Here is a 24,142-nt window from a genome sequence, read left to right as displayed (position 1 = left end):
ACTCATTTACTTTATAGCAGACATTTTTAACTCCGTATAGACGAATAAAGTCTAAGAAAAAAACGTACCTCAAAGCATAGAAAAAAAAGGTACGGTGGCCTAGATGGCGTTACACCTTTGGGGTACGCTCAGCTAGATGGCGCTAATATTAATATTTGACATTTTAACACATATCAAGCTAACAATATGGGCCAAATTGTCAAAACTGAAGTTCAAAAGTTTTAAGCCTGTGTCGAGAGATGGCAGTCTATGCACTGTGATTACACATTTTACTTTGACAGTAACTGTCTATAATACTCGATCCTCTTTGCTTTATAGAAATTGGGTTTTTTACTGACTACGTTTTTCTTATATTAACTGATGCTTTATTTCGTGCATGGTATAAAATATGTTATCTAAAATACAGGCAAGTTCCCCGTTATTAGATCTAGTTCAATAGGGAACGGAGTTCTTAATATAGAAAGCAGAGGTAGAAGTCAAACAAAAACTGTTTAATTCTTAATAATGTTTATTTAACAAAATCACTTAACCTATGGCATTTACTTACAATTACGGATTTTGGTACAAAACTCATGCTTCCATTCCATCGTCACTAGAGTCAGTCTACGCTAAGTTAGCAACGATTTTTATAGCCCCAACAGCGGGTTCGAATCCCGGTAAGGGCATTTATTTGTGTGATGAGCACAGATATTTGTTCCTGAGTTATGGATGTTTTATATGTATATAAGTATTTGTATATTATATTATATCGTTGTCTGAGTACCTGCAACACAAGCCTTCTTGAGCTTTTACCGTGGGACTCAGTCAATCTGTGTAAGAATGTCCTATAATACCTATACAGAGTGGGGCCTGTAACAAAGGCGAAGAATTTAACTGTAGGCTATTCTCCTTATACTGATCAACATTTGTTCAGTGACTTTTAAAAATTATGAAGTCTTTAAATTTTTAATTTTTCATACAAAATAAATATTAGCTTCAATGTACGCCATTATTGTTGTCATTGACGTCGTCTGTCACACTTTAGACTTAACAGAATTCGCAATACATTACCTCTTAGAAAAAACTTTCAAGGGTGATAAAAATCAAAATACAAGTTATTTAAAAAGTCGCCGAACAAATGTTGATCAGTATAAGGAGAATAGCCTAGAGTTCAATTCTTCGCCTTTGTTACAGGCCCCACTCTGTATAATATAATATCTGCAAGGGTAAGACATCCATACTTACTAATATTATAAATGGGAAAGTGTGTGTGTGTCTCTTTGTTTGTCCATCTTTTACGGTAAAACGGAGCGACGAATTGACGTGTTTTTTAAGTGGAGATAGTAGAAGGGATGGAGAGTGACATAGGCTACTTTTTGTCTCTTTCTAACACAAGCGAAGCCGCGGGCAAAAGCTAGTAGTTCCATAGAAGTTTTACATTTGAAATAACATTTGCATTTGAGAAAATCGTTGCTAACGTATATTGGACTGACTCTATCAGAGGTCACAGCCAACGTAGGTACGCGTTAGTAAAAATATAACAAACATGCAAAATAACAATTATTATTTCTTAACACATTGCAAGACTCTCGGCCCGAGTAAAACTTTAAAATACATACATACATACAATCACACCTGTATCCCGTAAAGGGGTAGGCGGAGCACATGAAACTAATAAAGCTTCAGTGCCACTCTTGGCAAAAAAGGGGTTGAAAGAAAACGAAACTGTGACATTGCAGTGACAGGTTGCCAGCCCCTCGCCTACGCCACAATTTAACCCAATTTAAATATTTATTTTATAAGATATTAAACATGTAAAATCGGGTCACTCACGTAGGTATAATTGTCGAAGATAGCACGACATGTTTCGCTCCGTAACGAGGAGCATTGGCATTGAGCTCGCGCGCTGATTCAACGGCAAGCTGCGGCCCGCAATCTGCATCGGGATACCGGGATGCATTGCGCAAGTTCAATGAAAATGCTCCTCGTTACGGAGCGAAACATGTCGAGCGGTCTTCGACAATTTTAAGTAAGTGACTCGATTTAACATGTTTATATACGTCAGTGTCTCACGGTAGCTTTGTTAGGTATTTTATAAGATACTTAATGTCAAATATTAGCACAAGATACGAGTAAGTGAGTGCTGGGCCACCAAGACGAATGATGAGAGAAGACTGCATGTCAATGAAATGCGAATGTTGCGATGGATGTGCGGTGTGACAAGACTGGATAGAATTCGGAATGAGAGGAAGCCTGAGAGTAGCGCCAGTGACAGAGAAGTTGAGAGGAAGTAAATAGATTAGCATGGTATGGGCATGTAATGCGGAGGGATGAAAGCGATTTTATAAAACGAGTAGTAAATATGAAGGTGGATGGATACAATAGTAGTGGAAGACCTAAGATGGTTGGAATGTGTGAACAACGATATGAGAGTGAAAGGTATTAGTATGGAAATGACGGCTGATAGAGAGGAATGGAGGAAGATGATCTGCTGCGCCGACCCCAAATAATGGGAAAAGGGCAAGGGAATGATGATGATACGAGTAAGCTTACGACATGTCATATCCGAGGAAAAGACAAAAATGACGTATCTTTCAAAGCGACGTTTTTGTTTACATCGGTTTTGATCCTTACTCTTCCATATATATCGTATCCAGTTCTAATATTTAACGCATTTTAAAATTCGAATAGAGTCGTGTCTCATTAATCCAAAAAAAAATTAAATTCACACAGCGAATACATATTATGTAACAACATATAAACATTGAATGTTTCACATCCTTCTATATCATTTGAAGAAAGAGATATATTTTTTTCCCCTCACTAGCTCGGAAACACGTGTTTTGTGAAGTTCAGGATTCCATCCTCGAACCACTCGCTTCGCTCGTGGTTCAACTATAGAATCCTTTCACTTGCTCGTTTTTCAATTCCACACTCGACGTTAAAATACAACTTTGCCCCCTTGTATAACAAATAACTATTTTCTTTGGTTGTATGCATTTCTGAGTTATCGACTGTACAAGAAATCAAGTACAAATGAGTATTAAATAAAAATTATACATCGATGGAAAAAAAAAATGAGTATTATAGTTACATTACAAGTCAGATCTACAATAGACTTCTCTCAGTCAGTCTTATAAATAAATATATATACATTAACATAACACATTCACTGCCTGTAACGCATATATACATTCTTTGTCATATAAAATTATCACACTGGTAGTAAATATGTAAGTGCGTTTTCACATTATCCGATCCGATATCGGATGTCGGAAGGATATCAATGGAAAAAAATCCAAGATGGCGCCTGTAATGTATGGGATATCGGCCCGACATCCGATATCGGATCGGATAATGTGAAAACGCACTTAGAGTCACACCAAATTAAGTTGGCAGCGATATGAGCTCCGCTCAAGTTTGACGATTAGAAACATTTACTTAGCCTTTGCCTTTGCTGTCAAAATCACTGCAAACTTAACTTAGTCTGACTCTAAATGTAAGCCTCAAAAATAAATCAGTTAAAAAATATAAAAATATAAATACAAATTCATTCTCTTAAAAAATCATCTCACTTACATTAAATAATATTCTATTTCATAGAATGTACAGTCGGCATCAAATATATCGGAGCTGTTAGATATCGGAAAACACCTATCAGATATAGGAAGGAAGAAGATCGGATATACCGGCCGGCTTGTATTGAATACTCCTGCCGTAAGTTTGAATCCACACATTTGTAGCTGGACGCTCCTGTTGCGCAATAGGCTACTTGCCTCCTAGTCAAATCAGCTTTTTTTAAGAACTGTCAAAACGAATTTGAACGACTTGTTAATATGGAATTTATATGAAATCGAATTGAGTGACGTCACGGTCAACTCAGTTACTTTATATATTTTTACCTGATAAAATAGAAATTGGATTTAAAAATAACTTCTGTCCCTGTTTTTCTTACTATGTGATGCTTTATTTCGTGCACAGTATAAAATATTTTATTTTAACTACAGTCAAGTTCCGTATACACGCGCATTTCGACCGACCGGAGAGTCGGATCGTGTCATAGAATCGTCCCACGATAAGTGTGCATAGATAAGTTAAGTTTGACGTTTAAAATAACACATGCACTGGCGAGGCTGTGAAAATAATTGCAAACTTACCATGGATTACCTATAACGCACGCACATAATGATAACTGTTTGCTCAATGAGTGTAGTAGGGAAGAATCCGCCGAAACAAAACGTGTTATCTCCGAAAGGGCTTTTTATGGATTTGAACCTTATTATTATCATGATAGTTGCTTTTTAACTACACTGAGACTATAGCACGTGCCGTTTAAACGGGAGCTAGCCGCCGTGAACAATAGACACAAAGGCCTTTGTTTAACAGATTACGGCTAAAGCGAAAAGTTCATCTCAGAAAATTCATACTATACAAGACCCAGACTGCGTTCTCAATGCGATGGACAGACCAACACGGGAAGCATGGTCGTGCGATAGACGATAAAATATCGTCTATCGCACGCGATAGGGACGGCCTGCTATTTTATCGCCTATCGCGTGACCATGCTTCCCGTGCAAGTGAGGGCTCTCACCGGGTCACCCTTAAATCTCTGCGCGTGGAACGCTGCAAATAGAGCAATATGGCGGGAAACCATTAAAAAAGGCAACACAACGACCCCAATGACCACGACTACTCTGACAAGAGTATACGATACGACTAAGAAAATGTAAACAATTGCGACTTTGCGACAGCGATATATCCGCCGGCAGCTTGTCCGCTCTTGTATCATTCTGACGTCATCATGTGTGTGTGTGTGCTTTGGCAGCTCCGATATAATCTGATGACTACTGTACATACTATATCTTTGATATAGTTGAAATATCGTTTAGAAGTTAACATGTTTATTATATACAAATAAACTTAAAATATAAAATTTGCTGCTTAAAATATAAATTAATCATACAATTGGAATGTTTGGAACCATGACCTTTTTGAGTATTGTTTTCGCTCACACTAAAACTATGTCTAATTAAGCCCTATAATGCACATCTAGAGATTTATATCTTATAAAAAATCAACCATAAAATGTACATTTATACTAAGTCACACTGTTTCTCGATATTAACATTATATTTATAAGGCTAATTTTAGTGTCACGCGGACCGACCGCGCGGAGCGATCCTCACCGGACTAATATGTATTAAGTTCAGGCCCCGTAGCCGAATGGCATTTCTCCGACGCCAAACGAAAACGAAACGTAGTCCGGCTCTGTCGCGCCAATACGCAAGAGCGACAGGGATAGATATCTACTAGCGTTTCGTTTCGTGAGCGTTTCGTGAGCGATTGTGCCATTCGGCTAGCCACCCTGGTGCCGTAGCCGAAGGGCATTTCTGGGACGCGAAACGAAACCGAAACGCCGCGAAAGGTAGTCTGACTCTGTCGCGCCAATACGCAAGCGCGATAGAGATAGATGTCTACTAGCGTTTCGTTTCGTGAGCGTTTGTGCCATTCGGCTACATACCCAGGGAGCGTTTTTAGAGTGGCGCAGATGGGTCCGCGCGGACGACAACATCAACTTCATACAAATTGATCGCGCCGATCGCTCCGCGCGGACGGTCCGCGTGACATTAAAGCCAGCCTAAATGTATAAAGCTGCGTCGTTTTTATCAAGTCAAGGTCACAAGATAAGTTTTACGATTTACAAATATGAAACAAATAGGATTCACTTCATATCACACCTGCCATATGTATTTTTAATAAGTACTTTTATACTTAATCATAATTCCATAGACAATGTGTGGAAACCAATAATTTTACAAAGTTACTTATTAAAAAGCGTACTTGAAGTGAGCTATTTATATGTTTAAAGTAGATTAATTTTTCCCTTTAGAAAACACCACTACGTTTATTAGAAATTCTTAATTTATCAGGTAAGAATGATATTGGAATGAATTAGAACTTTCATTTATAAGGTTTTATTGGAATGCAGTCATACTAAATAAAATGCTTGGATAATTTCATTTTATACACTATACAATAATGATTATGTGTTAGAAGGTTCCAGATTTTTACAAATATGAACCATTCGATAAAAACTAAAGGTTTTTAAATACATAAACACAAGGTATTTACACTCAGGGTGTGACCACACTAAACAATTGACATATAACAATTAATATTCACTAGGTACGGTCACGGACTTTAATTGTTGATCCACTTCTAGCTCATTATATACTGGACATCTCACAGTTAAGCATAGTTAAGCTATGACGTTCCAGTTTAAAATGACCTAGATGTGGATCAACAATTAAAGTCCGTGACTGTACATAGACAAACCGACTAATGCCATCAATGGATTGGTGTGGTAACACCCTCATTCGAAATTTCCATAATTTACGTACTATAATGTACAAACATGTCCTACGATAACGTTTCAACAAGGAATGTAATTTTACAATTTTTGTCAATCATTCTGATATGTGACATTATCTGGGTAAAGGGACCTTATTGTCGATGGCGCTTACGGCGTTATGAGCGATGTTCGTGTACAAATACGACGCCGCGGGACGTAAGCGCCATCGACAAAAAAGGTCCCTTTAGCCAGGTAACGTCACATACAAAATGCTCTCCTTAAAAAAGTAACATCTTTCCTCGATAACTAAACAACCATTCGTGTCCATTCCCATTTGTCGCCGTCCCATCTGATCTGACTGCAGCCACACACATGAGAAGCGGGAATGTTCATATGAAAATAACATAATATTTCCATCAGAGGTTCGTCGCCGTCGGGGACAAATGGGACACTTACTTGCTGAACGAAGCAAGAGAATATCAATACATGTCGCATTAAATAATGATCTTCAGGGTCCCGTTACCCTCAGGTCACCAATAAAATGTTCTCTCTTAATTGCTTTGCTATTAAGACAAACCCAATGCCAGTTATTGCCATATTCTTCATAGACCCTGCTGTCAATCCCATCAATTGGTAACGTATAAGTTTCAATATGACAATTAAGCTCTACCTTATTGTTAAAAAAATTTACAAATTTGTACCGTGTCGACAGGGCTCAATAGATTTATGAGTCTCTCATCATTTTTTTTCCGAGACATAGGTACAACCAAGTTATCACACCATCTGTTTGTTTGTCCGTCTTTCGTCGATTTTTAAGGTAGAGATAGTTGAAGGGATGGAGAGTGATATACTGTGCTACTTTTTGTCTCTTTCTAACGCGAGCGAAGCCACGGGCAAAAGCTAGTGACTACATATAAGCTGGAATGTATTTAAATACGTGTATAGAAAAAAATCAAAGACAGAATTCAGCACATAGTTGTTTATATCAAAATTCTGGCAATTTAAAGTGGATACCAAATACCTACATGCCGATACTGCCTTCGAAGTTCTACCGATCCTACAGTCATCACAACTCACAACCCATATCAGTTGCATTATGTTTAAAGTCCATCACTGCTGTTTAAATGTTATATGACGACTACACCCGCTTTGTGGGACGATTAGTCAATTTCTAATTGAAAGAGTTACGCGACAGTTCGAAGATCACTTTAGAAATTGACACATCTTCCCTTCCCGTCCCCAGCTATCCGACTTCGTACACAAATTTGTTGTTGTTGTTATGGTCTTTATGTCCGTCGTGTATCACGTAGGAGTCTCGCCGGCCATGCAGCGAGCGTCGACGACAAATTGATTCCATTGTAGACATGTTTACTGTTGTACCTAGTGTTTATGTCCATTATGTTTACGTTAGAATACCCTCCGGTCGTGGACCGAATGCCGACAACGAATACATAGAGGTACATCTAAACGATCCCATTGTCGACGTATTTGTTATTGTTGTTGTGGTGTTTGTGTCCATTATGCGTGACGTAAGAGTCCCGTCGCCCGTGTAGTGAGTGTCGCGCGCGGGCGAGGGCTGACGCAGAGATCTCCATCGAATCTCCGAAGGGCAGCCGTGAACCGCGCCGCGCGCTGCTGCCGCGACATCGCGTGTGCTGGAAATGGAAAATACTGGGTTATAGAAAATGTACATATTAGGTTGTACATACATACATACATACATACAATCACGCCTGTATCCCATAAAGGGGTAGGCAGAGCACATGAAACTACTCAAGTTTCAGTGCCACTCTTGGCAAATAAAGGATTGAAAGAAAACGAAACTGTGACATTGCAGTGACAGGTTGCCAGCCTCTCGCCTACGCCACAATTTAACCCATATCCCACAGTCGCTTTCTACGACACCCACGGTACGGATTAGGTTGTGATTGTACATAATAGGGATTGTTAAAAACAGATTTTTGTGTCAATAAGATATGTTTGCGAGCGATACTACAGATTTTAAAATTCAATTTATGTTATCTCGCTTCGTGGTAGAGAATGGCACAGCGGATGTCATTTCGTATCAAGAGCAGAGCCCACCTATGGAACATATGGAAGTAGGTACCTCCAATTTGCAAAAAACCACATTCACATAACGCTAGACCTTGCTCATCTTCTTCTTTACATCCTGTTACCCTCTGCTGGGGTGTAGGGCTCGAATCATATTTCTCCATTTACTCCGGTCTTGGGCAGTTTGGGCAACCTCCTCCCACCCCATGCCTAGCACCCCTAGGACCTTGCTCATAGTAAGTATAAAGTATTGAGGCCGGCGTCAACGTGCATGTAACACTTTCAGTTGCAAAGTTTGCACATGCACAGTTTCAGCTGTTCATACAGACTGATTACCGACTGCTAAACAATAAGAATGATACTCACTGGCCCGGTGCGCCACGACCAGCGGTTGCGGTTAACACGTTCACTGCGTTACGGGGGTTTTTCAACCCCGTACGCTGTCATCACTCAGTGCGGGTGAGAAAAATCGTGTTCACTCCGCTGGTGCGGAAGCTGTATTTTGGTCATTTTTACAACTACAAAAATGACAAATGTACATTTGGATTTCTGTTCAAAAGTATTATTTATTCATATATTAATTATATACGGGGTCTCAGGAACCCCGTACCGACCAGGGGACAAAAATTACCTTCTAGTGCGATACGGGTCTCCGTGAACCCCGTAAAAGAATTTGCTGGCCCGTACGAGGTTGCGGGCACAGTATCGCTAGTGCAGTGCTTACTGAAATACTTGTTATCGGCAAATTAAAAATGAAGCGCTTGAACCTCACGTTAGAACTACTATATTCCAAAAACAAAGGTTATCCCACACAGTAAACGTCAAAATTATCACAAATTGACATCTAATTGCGGGCAGGTAATTAAATATATGTTTTTAATACGTAAAAAACGGTGGTGGTTTATCTTATTTTATTTATCTTTGTTACTTAATTATATTAACTACTTTCACAAAAATACAAGAGTGCGAAGTACTTCGATATGATACTTATCATATTTTTGATGTGTAATGTTTTTATTAATACAGCACATACATCGATTTTTTTATTTCCCATCACTACTAATTTATCGACCTTAATACATTACATGCGTTACGGGATGTACTGAGCCCCGTATTTTTTCAATTTTAGTGCGATACGGGGATAAAATAACCCCGTATTTTCTTTTTTATATAATTTTGTGAGTTTTTATCGTATCCACGTGCGGGGATAATAAGACGTAGGAAATTTCATACTCTTACAGTTAGTCGAAAAAAATATTGGAAAATCCAATGTTTCAGGAACTTACAGCACTTTTAACGGACTTAGGTGTACGGGGCACTTTTATACCCGTAACGCACTACGATGTAAACTATTACGGGGCGGATTGGACCTCGTAACGCACTACATTTTGGGTTAAGGTTTTGGCTTGCCGCAGCGAACGTGTTAAACATGCCGTACACAATGGGGTTAGCTGCGCTTGGAAGAAAACCGCAGTCAAATAACACTTAACCCTACTCGTAGTGTTCGTTTTGCTTAGTAAGGGCAAAGAGGATCGAGTATTATAGAGAATTACTGTCAAAGTAAAATGTGTAATCACACTGCATAGACTGCCATCTCTCGACACAAGCTTAAAACTTTTGAACCTCAGTTTTGACAATTTGGCCCATATTCTTAGCTTGATGTATCGCCATCTAGCTCACCGCACCTTTTTCTGTATGGTTTTGGGGTACGTTTTTTTCTTAGACTTTATCGGTCTTTACGAAGTTATATAGCTCTTTGGTAAGGGCAACCTTACTAGCTCAGCGGGGTTGTCAAGGCGAATGTAACAACCTGAGCGTCGCAGGCATGTATAGACTGCTTACCATTAGGTCAGGCATAGTTACAGCAGGGTTAGCACATTATTGCCGCAAGAGTATGTCGCTGTCGCCGCGGAAGACGTGTGATCTGTCTTCTTCTAACTGTATTAATGACATAAGGATGGGTAGTCTATCTCGCGGCGACATACTCTCGCACCAATCATGTGCTACGCCTGCAGACATACATAGTTTAGGAATGATACTCACTGGCCCGGTGCGCCACGACCAGCGGTTGCGGTTAAAGATGCCGTACACGATGGGGTTCGCGCACGAGTTGGTGCACGAGAACAGCCACATGGCCTTCTGGAACGCGGGGTCCAAGCCCTTCACGAATTCCTTGTCCACCCAATACCTGGAAAGAAACCTGGAAAAGTTAAACTTTGGTTTGAATAGTGAACACTTCCACATCCCGCATTAGGAATCACATTAGACAGTTCAAAGTATTCTTACACATGCAGCACGTTAAGGGTCCCCCACATCTAGCGTCTCGCGAGCGTCGCGTCGGGCCAACTGTATGGAAAAAGACGCCGCGTCGACGCGACGTCGACGCGGCGCCAGGCTCTGCCCATACAGTTGGCCCGACGCGACGCTCGCGAGACGCTAGATGTGGGGGGACCCTTAAGAGAAAAGTGACAGTGGTGGTCGAGGCAGGTATTGGACACGCATAATTCTACTTGTGTATTTGAATAGGCCAGTTTCCTGTAAATATTTTATGCAGTGCATGAAATAAAGCACCACGTGTATAGAAGAAAAATATTGACAGTAGTTATGTTTAGACATAATTTCTATTTAATGAGTCAAAGAGAAAAATATAAAGTAAATGAATTGACTGTGACGTAATTCCTCAGTAGTTCATAGTAATTCCATATTAGCAAATCGTTTTGACAGTTCTTAAAAAGAACCTGATTTGACTAGCATCTGAACTTACGGGGCTAACCCAGGGAGTGTTGTGGTATCGTCTATTACACTAGACCACCCGGGCTCTGAAGGGTTCGAATCCCGCCTCGGCCACCGATAGACTAAGTCACTTTTAACTAAAAATGTGAACTTTAGAAAAAACATCGAAGGATATTTCTTAAAATATTATGATCTGGGAAAAATATTCTTGTTTAAAAAACAATAGCATTGAAAATACTGGCAATATGCCGTTTTTGGTTAATTCTCAAAAAAGTGGCACCGGCAGGGTAAAGTTAATGGAAAAAAATGAAAATGGTTTTTCATACCTTTTTGGATTTAAATATGTTTTTGAGTGCATCAATGATACGGAATTTGCGGAAGGGAACGAAATAGTCGTAAAAACGTAGAACTTAGGCGAGTTAAAAATTTAAGACATACAGGAGAAAGTGAATAGACAGGGTAGCAGGGAAAACGTGGCAGGATAAAGAGAGTTTGAATGAAAAAAAACCAGTTTACCACTAATAATTCAACATATATCGACTATTATGATTTTTGTTAGGATTCAAATTACTTTCTTTAAGTAGAAACAAAAACAAAAAAAATATATTTTTTAAACAATAATCCATTATTTTTTATTCAAAACAGTTGAAGTATAGTAAGTGATATCTGATTATTGTTTTCTGTCACGATGCCTGCACGTATCAAATGTCTCTTTTTGGTTGACTGGCAGAGAATGCCTTAAGGCATTATGTCCTCCATTTGTACTTATTTTTTATGTGCAATAACGAATAAATAAATAAGTACCTATAATCACAGTCTTGTAAAACAACAAAGCACATATCATGATTCACAATGTGAGTTGTGCTTGTGCATGTAATGCCTGCAATGGCTGCCCCAGTGGAGGAGTCGGTTCATCTCCTTGATGTCCCCTTGCTAACAGATGTCGAGATAATGAGGTCAGCATTTAAAATGAGGGCCACTCTAGGGCCGGACGGTGTGCCTTGGCTCTTTAAACATCTTAGATGTAGATTACGTGGCCACATTGACGACTGCCTCCGCGAAGGTATAAATTTTCGTTGGAAGGTGGGCAGACTGTGCCTTTCGAAAAAAGGGTAGTCCAGCTGACTGTCCCTTAGGATACCGTACCATTGCCCTCCTAGATGAAACTGTCACGATGTTTGAGCGCATCATCGTAAGTCTCGTCTACTGCTGTGCACGCATATTGGAAGACACGTGCCCACACATCAGAGATCGGATTCTGGGAGGAGCGGTAGACGCAATTGATGCGCTGCATAAATACAGCGGTCTGGTAGCAGAGAAAAGGCAGGGAGCCATCGCAGTATCTCTTGACATTGCCAATTACTTCGACTCTCTTCCTTATGTGGTAATAAAATAGCCGCATTACTTCCACGATGCGCCTTTCTATTTGAAGATCATCATTCACCTTGCACATAGAGTAGTGCTCAATGAATCAGGAGGAAGATACCTAGAAAGACGAATGGAGTGTGGTGCTCCAACCGGCTGCGCCATGTAAACGTATAGGGACAGGTCAATGAGACTACGTGCTCAATTCAAGACTGACTTCCTTATTCTTCTTCTTACCCACATGCATATGATCATAATAATCATAACCTACCCACAGTTTTCCACAGGGGTCGGTACTGGGCGTCTGCTCTGGAGCATTGGCTTTGACTTGGCTATCAGAATAGTCCAACTTCTCCGCATGATCACCATTTGTTATGCCGATGACACAATAGTAGCCGTGAGGGGAAGAAAGTACCAGTATAATAAGGAGAGCCACAGTGGCAACTGAGCTCACAGTTGGGCGCATTAATTTGTTTGGGCTTGCGGTGTTACTTGCCACGACGATGACGTGACCGATGACGTGGTTTTCGAGGGTAAGGTTGGCTTCTGCCCGAAGAAAGTGATCGCTGCCGACCTAGCCAAAATGACAATCGTTGACGCTATACGCCGATCGAAACGCAATCTGGTTCTGACGTGCCTATATGCAAGAACGATAGGGATGTTGCCTGTTGGCGGTGAGGCGGTCCCGTTTGCGCCCCAAATTAAGTACTTGGGGTTAAATTTAAACCAAAATTGGGACTCCGAGGAACATTTAATCAAATTGGTTCCTAGCCTCGTCGAGGCTGCTTCGGCGCTGGGCAGAATATTGCCCAATATCGAAGGACCCAATGCCCCATATCGGTGCTTATATGCGAACGTCATCCGCAGCGTGTATACAAAATTTCAGCTCAGTCGGTTGAAAATTTCTGCTTCAAATTGGGTTGCAAGATTTGACCTCAACATACATACAAATATACATACATACATACATTGCAAGTTAGTAAAAACCATGTCAAAATAGCTTTTTTTTTACTTGTGTTTCTTTATCCTGTCAACAGTCACTTTACCCTGCAGAGTGATGGCAGGATAAAGTTACACAGGGTGTAGTGAAAATCCGATTAACTAGATATTATCTCCGAAACTGTTGATAATACAACTGTCATAATTTTAATATAAATAGTTATACTTCAATACAACATTAAAATGTTATTAGTAAAAAAACTGCCGTATTAATATTTTAAAATAATCGTGCCAGAATAAAGTGGACATACCTGTTACAAACTCCGAACGTCACACTTTGAAAACTTCTAACCACAAGACCGCAGCACCTCACACACAAACCTTTACACCGGCGGCTAGAACCATTCTGGCTACGTGTTTTACGTATATTAGGGTCTTAATAAGACTTTCTGTGTGTGAGTGAGGTGCAATACTGCGGACGCACAGGATATGGAGAAAATATCGCTGGACAAACTTTGAACGTGAAAATTTGTGTTCAAAAGTAATCGAAACATCCCGTGCAACGTATATTTAAGAATATAGTAGTCTATTCTCTACAAAAAACGATATTTTATTATCATACAACTGCAATTCAATAATCTATAGAGCGAAAACTTGGGCAGTGTCGCGTTGTGACAAGGCAGGGTACAGTAGAAAACGGTCTTCTTTAATTTTTTTTTACAAAAGTATTATATTTATTGAAAAAATATGTTTTGGCCTCGATGTGTCACGTTAATGTCTCCTTATGAAAATTTTAATTATATGTAAAAATTATATATTTCGCATACTTTCTATTCAAAAACGTGATGACAGGGTACGATGCCACTATTTTGAGAATTACCCTTTTATATTTGAAATATATAGCAGTATTTTTACGAATGCTTTTTCCATTTTACCTCTGGGACTTAGCTGATTCTGTCACAAAGCTCGCCGCTTTTCAACGCGATTTTTCACGATTTTGCTAGAAACCGTTCCTACTATGTAGAAGCTTAGGTATTTGAATATTCTCACTCGGAAAACGAATGCAACGAATATCCATACATATTATAAATAGGAAGGAATGGAGAGAATATTGAAGGGATGGAAAGTGACATAGGCTACTTTTTGTGTCTTTCCAACGCGAGCGAATATCAAACGGACACACACACTTTCTCATTTATAATACTAGTATGGATTTAACTATTCGAACGCTCTGGAGTTATTTAAGATATGTAGTTTCAAATATCGTTCGCCAGAATATATGATATCGGCATACATTATGGATATATATTTTAACTATGCCAGTTTAAGACCGAACGAAATAAACTGCCACAGACATGAAACTACGGATTATTAATAACGAAATTGTTTAACAATTTCAGTTAAGTGATCAGACAATATCAGGCCCCTAGCGAAGGCTGTAAGGGAAGCTCTAAAATGTGCGTGTGCAAGGAAAAACGTCCCACTTTGTCGATTGCTATAAAACCGCTTTGTTAGTTTATTCATATAAAGATACAAGTGGGACGTTTTACTAAACACTCTCACAAATTACTATCGAGTAAGAAATTAAAGATTATTATTATAGAAAGAATGCTGAAATATTATTATTATAGAAAATTTGGTTCTTATTAAGTTAATTTACTGTAGCATCTTATCACTAACGTTGACAGTGGACCTATCCTTAAATATATACATAAAATATCACGGTCCTTTATACGAGCAAATTAAACCCCCGGTTTTTTTTAAACTAAAACCTGAATTGACAGAAAATACCACGTAAAGCATCGAAACTGCTCACAAATCTTAAAGATGATCGGCGGAAAAATACAACCGGATAGAACGCAAGGAAAGTAAGTGTATCAAAAAAAACCTTATAGAAAAAAAATGGCACACGGGCCGAACTATCCCAATGTTTCATCCTTGAGAATTTGAGGCATGCCGTAGCCGAAAGGCATTTCTGCGACGCGAAACAAAAACGAAACGCCGCGAAAGGTAGTCTAGCTCTGTCGTGCCAATACGCAAGAGCGATAGAGATAGATATCTACGAGCGTTTCGTTTCGTGAGCGTTTGTGCCATTCGGATACGCACCCTGGGCTCTCAGTCCATTACGTTGATCGGGTCGCCACTATCCCGAATGAAGGTTGAGAGAGGCGATGGCTAAGATACGCGCCATAGTCGTGAACTAGCGGAAATACGTAATCATCATACACTTTTAATACCCAAAATCTGTAAATATTGGTATTTTTTATGTGAAATACTACAGAAGACAATCATTGTGCCAAATACGATATGAGTCTAATATAGCCTATTGATGCAGGTGTCTAGTAAAGCGCTGTTTTCAGTGAGGTCATTAGGTCAATACCAAACAGGTACTGATTTTTGTGAGTCACAAAAAAATTAAAAACTATTACCTACTTACATAAAAAGTTTTTGCACAAAAATTTAAACTTCTTCGCAAATTAACATGAAAAAATTGTAAAATTCGTAGTATAGGTATCACTGTACCTAACTATTTATAAACTAACTTAGTGTAGGTATAATAGTTATTTGTTTTACAAGGGGGCAAAGTAGTTGTTTAACCGCACGTGCCAATATTGATACCCGAGCAAGCGAAAGATTCCAATATTGAACCGCGAGCGTAGCGAGTGGTTCAAAAAGTGGAATCTTGAGCGTCGCGAGGGTATCAAGGCACGAAGGTTAAACAAACTTTGCCACCGAGTGAAACACAACATTTTTCACCACACCAACACGAACAAAATACTCTGACTATAAAACATCAAAATAAATGAAATCCATCGATTTATTCAATATTTATGATTCAAAATCATCATTTATAGGTAAAATCTAGCAGCCAGATTAAGACATCGAGTTAAAATTAGTATGAAATTACTTTGCCCCCTTGTGGATAAAATGCAATTTTGCTATTTGTTTTCGAATAGCAAAGAAAGCCTTTACCAGTTGGTGTGGTGAAAAGAGTATTATCACGTTGGTGTACACACTATAATATTACAGAACACGAATTCGTAGCACTAGTGGGCATCTTTTTATTAACCGACTTCAAAAAAAGGAGGTTCTCAATTCAACTGATTTTTTTTGTATGTATGTTATTTTATTCCATCACTACTATGAGTACCTGGCTGTTTGTTTTTGTGTTTAACGCTTATTGTTTGTGTACCTAATCCAGTTGGTACTCCTTAAATAAGTAAACATATAAATAAATTGTGAGTGTGTTTAGTAAAACGTCTTACTTTGTCGGTTACCAGAGGCGAGATTTACTTACTGACAAACTGACATAGCGGCTTTGTAGCAATCGACAAAGTGGGACGTTTTTCCGTGCACACTCACACTTGTGCGAAATCCAAATAATGCTACTGTTCCTTCGCTTAAATTTCACGAGAATTAGGATTAAATTTTCGCACCTGAAAGTCATGAAACACTGTAAGTCAAATTTTAGTAATTTTAAAAGGGAGCCTTTTATGTCAAAATCGGTCTTACAGGGTTTTTCAACGATACACATGAGATTTAATTGACATACTTGTCTACTCAACAGTAACTTTATTAAGCGTTATTATTTGGTCGTTTTTGACATATCATTTTCTAATGGGCATTTTCAGAATTTAGGACACCCCAATTAGCGTAGGTTGTTAACAAAAATGAACTCGCTGTCAGTTTTGTGACGACAATTAAGCTTAAAATCTGTCTAAAAAATACTTTGTACACATTCTGAATGTAAATTATTGCTTAAAGTTTATGCAATTAAGACAAAAACAATATTTTTATAGAAATTTCCTGCTTAATTATCGTCACAAAACTGACAGTGAGTTAATGTTTGTTAACAACTTACGGTAATTGGGGGGGGGTCCCAAATTCTGAAAATGCTCTAATAAGAGTGTAATAAAATTGTTCGTTAAGTATATTTTGCGCTCAGTGCAATGTTGGCGGTTTCTTGTTTTGGTTATAATATGTATAATGAATAGAATACCTACATAATTATATGATTGTTGTATTGTATAACATCTACCGCGGAATGGAATAGGTATCGAGACAAACCTTATTGGTTTAACGATACTATGTAAATTAATTAGAGATTTATGTTTGTAATTACCTAAATAAATAATAATAATAATGATCTCAATTGAATTATAATGTTAATATTTTCATTCATGTAATTTCTATTGATTGTTGTACTTGGTTTTTATAGAAATGTCAATTTAGTATTATTAATTCAGTACAATATATGGATATTTGTATCTTGTATGATATTTACATTTAGCTACCTCGCCTAGAAACAAATAAATAAAAAATATATATTTTGGACAAAAACTATAAATGTGTGCACAGAACTATTAGATACTTTAAAATAATTAATGATCCGGTATATATGTATGTGTTGGTTTTCTCTATATTTTTTGTTCTTGTCACTGTCTGTTAGCTTTTGTTTATGTTCCGTTGTCTGGAAGAGATCGCTTTTTAGCGATAAGACCGCCTGTTGTTACCTAGTTTTACTCTCACTCAACATTCTGTATATTTTTTACATGTAAAATGCTAAATGGTACAATAAATAATATTTACTTACTTACCATTTTATTGTACCTATATCAGAGGTTTATGAGATTACATTTAAACGTATGTGAAAAACTCCGAATTTAAGGTACCTATACTCAATTCAAAAATATATTTTCGTTCCATTAAACTATATTTTTGGACGGAACATAAAAAGTTATGATGCTGTTAAAAAACGAAAACACAAAAAGTGGACTTACAATATTTTGCCTTTCAGGTACGGATTTAAAATACAATGTTCATTTAATACATCTTAGTTTAACATTCTGTGTTAAGCACTTTCCCGTAAAATCCGGAAAACCGCAGGCCGCGCACGCTTGTCTGAAATACTAATATTATTTTAGAAGGACGCATGTACCTATTTCTCATTATACACGGTGTAACATAAGGAAACCGAATAATTTTCACAGCGTATTCCTCATCATATTAGAAGAGTAAAATGTCATAGAAACTTTTCTGGATTTCGCCTACTTTCAGAATTATAAGCAAAAATATGTGTAAGAATGTCCTATAATATTTATTTATTTATTTATCTTTTCTCAGCACAAAATGCTGATCTAATCTAACTCTAAGATATCATATCATCGTTGATAGATATCAAAAAGTAACTACTTATAGTAACTCATTGGAAAAAAGTATTGTATTTAAATAATTGTAAATTTTTATTATAAGTGCTAGTTTTAGGAATAACATTTACTTTTTGTAAAAATACATCCAATAAAACTAAAAAAAAATACTTAAAAATTTTTTTTTTCGCAAATTCTTAGCGTCATAACATTTTATCTTTATTTTGCCCTCAGAAATGCGTAATTTAAATCTTTCGGTTTTTTCATGTTACACCGTGTAGATACGTACTTTCAAGTTAGGTTTGGTTTAGTGTGGGTCGGTCGTAAAAATAAACAAAGTTAGTACCTACAAAGCTAGTGGAATGGGAAGAAGTCAAGTAGGTAAATATCTTTACTCAGCATAACTAGCGTAATGATACACATTTTATTAAGAAACAATTTTTAAATCTTATCTAAACCCTCTTTTTCAAAAAGCGGGCAAAGATATCCAGGGGTTTGAGATATTAAAAATCCAGTGAGCACGAAAGTAATTAACAAATAGTATGATTTGTTATTTTTGATCCACGCCAGCGCCGAACCTAAAGAAAATCCGCCAAGTTGCTGAAGCCGTAATAATAATAATTTTTAAGAAAAAAAAACCGTCGCCTTTCGGGTTCTGGTGAAAGCTACTTGCGAATGTGTAAGTATTTTTTAAAACTGCTTTTAATGCTTTAATTATTAGATGGCAACACAAATGAATATACGTATAACGTTAAGGTTTGAGGAGTTTCGTCAATTCCTCATGAATAGGTACGATTATATTATGTATAAGAAATCGAAGCTGACAAACTTTGACTTGAAAACTCAATATGCTTAACAAACATAACTAAATAAATGTCACTGTTCTGAACTTAAATGCATGCTTTTCTTACAAAAATAACAAAGTCACTATGAGTGTGCCGTTCAGATTTGAGGAGTTCGGTTCTGACTATCGTCAGCAGTTCCACTGCACCAAATGTCATTGTTCTGGACGTAAGTGCATGCTGTTCTTATAAAAATACCAAAGTCACTATAAGCGCGCCGTTCAGATTTGAGGAGCTCGGTTCTGACCATCATCAGCAGTTCCACTGTACCAAATGTCACTGTTCTAGACGTAAGCGCATGCTGTTCTTATAAAAATGGCAAAGTCACTATAAGCGTGCCGTTCAGATTTGAGGAGTTTGGTTCTGGCCATCATCAGCCGTTCCACTGCACCAAATGTCACTGTTCTGGACGAAACTGCATGCTGTTCTTATAAAAATACCAAAGTCACTATACGCGTGCCGTTCAGATCTGAGGAGTTCGGTTCTGACTATCATCAGCAATTCCACTGCACCAAATGTCACTGTTCTGGACGAAAGTGCATGCTGTTCTTATAAAAATACCAAAGTCACTATAAGCGTGCCGTTCAGATTTGAAGAGTTCCGTTCTGGCCATCATCAGCAGTTCCACTGCACCAAATGTCACTGTTCTGGACGAAACTGCATGCTGTTCTTATAAAAATACCAAAGTCACTATACACGTGCCGTTCAGATTTGAGGAGTTCGGTTCTGACTATCATCAGCAATTCCACTGCACCAAATGTCACTGTTCTGGACGAAAGTGCATGCTGTTCTTATAAAAATACCAAAGTCACTATAAGCATGCCGTTCAGATTTGAAGAGTTCCGTTCTGGCCATCATCAGCAGTTCCACTGCACCAAATGTCACTGTTCCGTACCTAAATGCATGCTGTTCCTTTAAAAACACAAAAATCACCATATGTATGCCTTTCAGATTCGAGGAGTTCCCTCGATTTCTCCAGGATCCCATCATCAGAACTGGGTTCTGAGAAAAAGGGGACCAATCTGTATGCATATACATTCAATCAAAAAAAAAATCGGTCTAGTAACGACGGAGATATCGAGGAACAAACCTAAAAAAAAAAAACATACAGACGACTTGATAACCGTCCTTCTTGAGAGATATGAGGCGACGGTTAAAAAGAAGAAGAAACCACGTAAAGAAAAACTTTTTAAATAAAATGTGATATTACTTAATAAAACTTACAAGTCTTACAACATAAAATGACAAAAAAGTCGCTTGCAGACTAAAACCTTGTAACATTACGAACGCTTGTAAAATTCCTAAGTAAATTCAAATAAAAGTAAGTAAACGTACCGTTTTACGTAGCTTAAGCCAACGTTTCTCAAAATTCCAAATCTATATTTTATACCGTATTTATTCGTCTTATTTATTAAATTTACGGGGCGATGGGATAGAAAAGGCTCTATTCACAAGCAAAAAAGCCAGTCGCTAAGTGACATAATACCTATGAAATGAAATGAAATGAAATGAAATATTTATTTTTCAAGTAGGCATATTACAATGCGCATATGAACGTCAAATAAAGCTACGCCGGCTCTAACCCTACGCCTCAGCCTCGAGAAGAGTTCAGTCCCCCCTCAGTTGGGAGGGGGGTATCCACTATGGGACCGGCAAGAAACTCGGCGGGCAACTTCTTTTCAAAACATTACATCTTATAATTAACATGCATTAAATAACAACATACAATTTAACATGCAAAAGTATTCATCAAGGAATATGAACAGACTAGGTACTCTATGGAAATCAATTTCAATAAATTATATTATTGCTTAATAATACGTCGTTCTTCTTCAGAGAAAACATATCAAATTGTCATAGAAGAAAAAGATAATATGAATCTCAATATCATTAAATATGTAATTTACCTACACAACATAAAATATAAAATATTTGATGTGCTTTCTTATCTGAACTGTGTCCTCTATACATAATACAATTATTTTAATTGCTATTCGTTTTTTGTAGTTTCTGGTTCGGGCCATGCATGTTTGTCTGTCAAATAGTCCTCGACTCTGTAATAAGCCTTTAACATCAATGATTTTTTTAAGTAGTTCTTAAGAGCTGGGAGGGGTAATCTCAAAGCAGTGTCAGGTAATTTATTATAAAAATGAATGCATTGCCCAACAAATGACTTCTGTACTTTACGGACACGAAACTTCTTTATGGCAAGCTTATTTTTGTTTCTAGTGTTATAATTATGGATATCAGAATTCTTAGTGAAACAGTCTAAATTCTTAACAACATAAATTATACTATCATAAATGTATTGGGAAGCTACAGTTAAGATATTAATTTCTTTGAAGAGTTCTCTTACTGATTCACGTGTTCCTAAGTTGTAAATAGAACGAATGGCTCTCTTTTGTAATACAAAGATAGTCTGTATGTCAGCTGCTTTGCCCCAAACCAGAATACCGTATGACATTACACTGTGAAAATAACTATGATACACTAGGCGAGCAGTCTCAACATTAGTCAGTTGCCTGATTCTCCTAACGGCGTATGCGGCTGAACTTAATTTGCTTGCTAGTTTCTTTATATGAGGACTCCATTGTAGATTTTTGTCCAATGTTAAACCAAGAAACAGTGTTGTATCTACCATCTCTAAGCATTCATCATTCAAAAGTATTTTTGTATCGATTGGTTTAACATTCGGCAGAGAAAATCGAATACATTTGGTTTTCTTAGAATTAAGAAGTAAATTGTTGACAGTAAACCACTGCAGTACATCAGCTAACGTGCTATTAATTACATTGTAATCCGTAGATTTTCGGTCAACATTAAAAAGCAGTGATGTATCATCAGCAAAAAGTACTATTTCACAAAAGTTTTTCACTATACATGGCAAATCATTTATATAAACCAAAAACAGGAATGGACCTAAAATTGAGCCTTGTGGCACTCCTAATTGGACTACAGTCCCGCTAGAGCGAGTTTTGTTAACAACTACTCTTTGTGTTCTATTGCTAAGGTAAGAAGACATAAAGTTTAGGGCATTTATAGACAAACCATAGTGTTCTAATTTCAAAATGAGCGTTCCATGATCCACACAATCAAAGGCTTTTGAAAGATCACAAAATATGCCAATTGCATCACAAGAATTTTCCCAAAAATTATATATATGTTTAATGAGTACCGAAGCAGCATCGGTCGTGGAACGGCCCCTTGTGAAACCGAACTGTTTGCTTGTAAGTAATCTATGTCTGTTGAAGTGTCCCAGTAGATCATTTAACATTAGCTTCTCAAAGACTTTACTTAGTACAGGAAGTATTGATATGGGACGGAAATTGGTTATATCACTCGAATCACCCGATTTAAAAAGCGGTATGACTTTGCTACATTTCATAAGATCTGGAAAGGTGCCTTGTGAAATTGAAATATTATATATTACGGCCAAGTAAGGTGCTATTATATCTATGACATGACTAATTACTTTAACTGATGTTCCCCATAAGTCTTCCGTTTTCTTTAAATTGAGTGACTTGAATGTTTTAACAATATTTACAGAGTCTACTTGACTAAATTCAAATGAATTATTACATTTCTTAACATTAGCACAAAGTAATGAATGGGCTTGAGCCGCAGAAGAATGTAAACATTTTGTGGTGTTAACGGCTATATTTGAGAAATAATCTTCGAATGCCGAGGCAACATCGCTGTTCGACACTATTTGTTGATTATCTGATACAATGTTGACTTGACAATCGCGTGATTTACATTTACCAGCTTCTTTATTTATAATACTCCAAGTTGTTTTCACTTTGTTGTCCGACACTTTCAATTTAGAACTAATAAAGTTTTTCTTGGCAGTTAAACACACTTTCTTGAAGATTCTTGAGTAGTTTCTTACATAGTCCAGGAATTCTGAATTCTTGTTCAGCTCTCTCTCACCATAAAGTTCATAAAGTCTTTTTCTACTTTTGTGAATACCTACAGTAGCCCATTCACTAAACTTTGTTTTAACTTTTGACCCACTAATAGATTTCACTTTGAAATTGTTATTAAATTGATTAAGAATTACATTGAAAACATCTTGATACAAATGATTACAGTCATAATGCGAAAATGGTATTATAGACAAACTATGTAGAATTTCATTTTTGAATGATTCCAAGCGAGATCCAGTAATGGGTCTATATGTTATTGTTTGTGGAGTATCATGAATAACGTTTAAGAAAGCTGCCCTTTGGCCGCTGTGATCGGAATGAAAACAGTTAAATAATTTCTTATCTATACATTCACAGTTACAAAAAATATTATCTAGGCATGTTGCACTAGTCACACCTCCCGGGTAGGTTCAAGAAATAAATTAAATAAATTAAATGATTTAAACAAACAGAACATTTTAACAGTATTACTAGATGACTCGAGCAAGTTAACATTAAAATCTCCACATACAATAACATGTTTTTGGCCCTTGCATACTAAATTCAGAACATTTTCCATTGTAGATTCAAATATGCTGAAGTCAGCTGATGGTGGTCTATAAACACATACAATAATATATCTGTCTAATTCAACACATGAAATTTCTATAGTTCTTTCTATGGAATATTTTACAACATCTTTGCGCTCTTTACACTTCATACAATTTTTAACAATAATAAGGGAGCCACCATGAGCAGCAGATTTTCTGGCAAAAAAACTAGCTAATTTAAAATTAACATAATCAAATATCAACTGTTCTTGTTTCA

At 37.3% G+C, this 24,142-nt stretch overlaps 1 protein-coding gene across 1 annotated transcript in view; it reads right to left on the bottom strand.

The window, feature by feature from the left end:
• Positions 1-7,146: 7,146 nt before the first annotated feature.
• Positions 7,147-24,142, bottom strand: part of LOC125234565 (adipokinetic hormone/corazonin-related peptide receptor variant I-like) — a 78,068-nt gene continuing 61,072 nt past the window's right edge. Inside the window, exons 4-5 of the mRNA XM_048140854.1 lie at positions 10,427-10,583; positions 7,147-7,986 (exon numbers count right to left, since the gene is read on the bottom strand). Of these exons, the coding sequence (XP_047996811.1) occupies positions 7,795-7,986; positions 10,427-10,583 (349 nt within the window). The 3' untranslated portion in view covers positions 7,147-7,794. The remainder of the gene's footprint in view (positions 7,987-10,426; positions 10,584-24,142) is intronic.

The sequence above is a fragment of the Leguminivora glycinivorella genome, chromosome 16, assembly GCF_023078275.1.
Source record: "Leguminivora glycinivorella isolate SPB_JAAS2020 chromosome 16, LegGlyc_1.1, whole genome shotgun sequence".
Lineage (NCBI taxonomy): Eukaryota > Metazoa > Arthropoda > Insecta > Lepidoptera > Tortricidae > Leguminivora > Leguminivora glycinivorella.
This window is presented reverse-complemented; position numbering and strand designations above follow the sequence as displayed.